The 2640-nt window shown below is 41.1% G+C and overlaps 1 protein-coding gene across 1 annotated transcript; it reads right to left on the bottom strand.

Moving 5' to 3' along the window:
* Positions 1-387: 387 nt before the first annotated feature.
* Positions 388-1512, bottom strand: LOC139783536 (uncharacterized). Its single transcript, XM_071722708.1, has one exon. It carries the CDS (start codon positions 1510-1512, stop codon positions 388-390), a length of 1125 nt encoding a protein of 374 aa, XP_071578809.1.
* Positions 1513-2640: the final 1128 nt, after the last annotated feature.

Genomic DNA, 2640 nt, shown 5'->3' with positions numbered 1-2640 from the left:
TCTGACTAACTTGCCGCTGTATTAGCCTGCCTTCTTCTTCTCTCCAGCTCTGCCATCCATTTCTCTCCCTCTCCTTTTACTATTCAGTATCCTTATGATCTTCTCGCCAATTCCTTCTGGCTTCTCCTCCTCCTCTCCTCTTGTGCACCGCTCTAACACATGCTCCCATGTCTCTGGTTCTGCACCACATATTCTACAGCTTCTTTTCTCTATTGGTTCCCAATATCTTCCACCTCTCATCTCATTACCTAGCCTAAATCTCGCTATCTTGATCATGGACTTCTCTTTCCCTTTTTTCTCTAGGTATTCTGGCCTTCTGATTTCTGCTATCTCCCCGTACCACCTGTTATATCTAGACTCTCTTACTCTTTCATCTCTCTCTTGACTCTAAATGTCTTTGTCTCTTCTTGTTATTTCCTCTATACTGCTCCAGCCATTTCCTCTTTTCCTTTCTATCTCCTCAGTTGCGTATCCCCTTTTTTCATAGAAGCTCCTTCTCTCTTCTTCCCAATTTGCCTTTTCCTTCCTGACATTCCTTTTTATTTCTTTCCAGCATTCTCTTGCAATCTCATTTCCCTTTCCCCATTCCAGTTTTTCCTCGTATTTCATCGCCCTTTTACCAGCACTTACTCTCATTCTGTCCCTCTTGGTTTCCTCCCTTATCATGTATCCGGGTGTGCTCCAGTCTAGGCCCAATGTCCACCTTATATACCTTTCGTGCATTCTTTCTATTTTCTCTCTCTCTTTCCATTCCCACACTTCTGCTCCATATAAAGCTATGCTTGCTACTAGCGAATCGTATAACTTGATTCTTCTTATCCAGTCTCTTCCAAATAACCTTTTTCCTATTCCCCAAACCTGTCTCATTGCTATGGTAGCTTTCCTTACTCTTTCGTTTATATGCGCCTCCTGTCTTCCGTTCTTTTGGAATGTGTAGCCTAGATAGCAGAATTCCTTTACCTCCTCTATTTCTTCTTCCTTCCATTTCCATTCCATTTTCTTCATGTTACCTCCTTCCTTCCTGAATCTCATTACCTTTGTTTTCCCTACATTCACTCTCAGCTTTTTTCTGTCGAAATATTTCTCCAGTCTTTTCATCATCCTCTTATTTATCTCCTCTTCGTCCTCTGCTATAGCTACTACATCGTCTGCGTATGCTAACGTCCAAAATTTTATTCTCCCTACTACCACGCCTCCATCTTGCCCCCTCCTCATTGTTTCCTCTAAGTCTGCCAGCAGCAGTATAAAGAGCATAGCGCTCGGCGGGCATCCCTGTCTGACTCCTTTGACCGTCCAGAAGCATGATCCCTTTTCTCCTTTCACTCTTACCACGCTTCTTGTCTCTTCGTACAGATCCTCTATCCTAGTTCTCAGCTGTTCACTAATCCCTTCTCTTTTCAGTACCTCCCAAATTTTTTCTCTGTTCACGGAGTCGAGGTAACCTGGTCGAGGTGCTGTTTTCAGATCAATAAATGCTGCCACTAGCTTCCCTCTTTTTTTGCTAACAGCCATTCCAATTACATAATTCAGTGCGTATATATTCTCCATTGTACCCCTTCCTTTCCTGAACCCTGCCTGTGTTTATGGTAATATTCTTCTTTCTTCCGCCTCCTTCTCCAATCTTTTCGGCAAAATTGCCGCGTATATTTTGTAGTTTGTGTTCATTAATGTCACCCCTCTGTAATCTTGTGCTTCTTTTCCTTCTCCTTTCTTTACTATTGGTACCAGTGTTGCCAATTTGGTGATTTTGTCGCTAGATCTGGAGATTTTGAATAGCCCATAGAGACTTTTATTGCAACTTTGCGACATGTCGAATCTCTGGTGATTTTTAAAAAATATTTGGAGAATTCTAGAGATTTTCAAGCTCGTTTTTGGTAATGTTCCAAAATTCACTGATTTTCAGTGTTGGCAGTAAATTTTGGAACACAACCTTTGTTGCCTGTTGCCTCGACTGCTTTCATGATTGCGCGCGTTTTATTTAATACTCGCAACACTCGCGAACGTCATTTGTCCTTACTTAATAAACAACAAAGCTGAAATTCTAAGAGCGTTGAGATCGTAAAGTGAGACACGCCCTTTGGACCGATTTCACCGCCTCTGATTAACTTGATCCTCCGATTAAACTCACTCTTTGTCTCTTTCTAAGGGGGACAGTTAGAAAGAGATGCAGAGTGAGTTTAATCGAAGGATCAAGTTAATCAGAGACTGTGAAATCGGCCCTTTGTCAAGGCTCGGTAGAATTTTTAGTGTCACCTGTGCTTTGCTCTTCGCTCCTCGCTGCTTCGAGGATAAGATGTGATACAGAACGATAATGTTTCCACAATAAACAACTTACACAAATCGTACTCATCAATCGATGGCTGATTAGAAAGTAAGTAATTCTAAATGCCACTCACGTAGTGAACGATAAATATATTTTCAAAGAAATGCATATACTCTTTGGGTATAAGTTTGTGCTAATTTGATTGCGAAAATAAAATAAGCACTGGTAAAAAATGATAGTGTAATTGTTTTTTCCGTCGTATATATGTCCCTTATCGCGCATATGAAATCAACATTACTCTCGCAAGTCAAGACTGTGCCCGGAAAGATCAGTTCATGGAGATTTCTCTCCAATTTCCAAGTTTAGTTATATCTGTC

The sequence above is a fragment of the Temnothorax nylanderi genome, unplaced genomic scaffold (assembly GCF_030848795.1).
Source record: "Temnothorax nylanderi isolate EJ_2023f unplaced genomic scaffold, tnyl_v1.0 TNYL_tig0512_pilon, whole genome shotgun sequence".
NCBI classification, from domain to species: Eukaryota; Metazoa; Arthropoda; class Insecta; order Hymenoptera; family Formicidae; genus Temnothorax; species Temnothorax nylanderi.
The sequence above is the reverse complement of the archived record's forward strand: the minus strand, read 5'-3'. Positions and strand labels throughout refer to the sequence as shown.

What these genes read in the sequence shown, in the direction of transcription:
- LOC139783536 (XM_071722708.1), bottom strand. Translation starts at nt 1,512, where the DNA reads ATGGCTGTTAGCAAAAAAAGAGGGAAGCTAGTGGCAGCATTTATTGAT.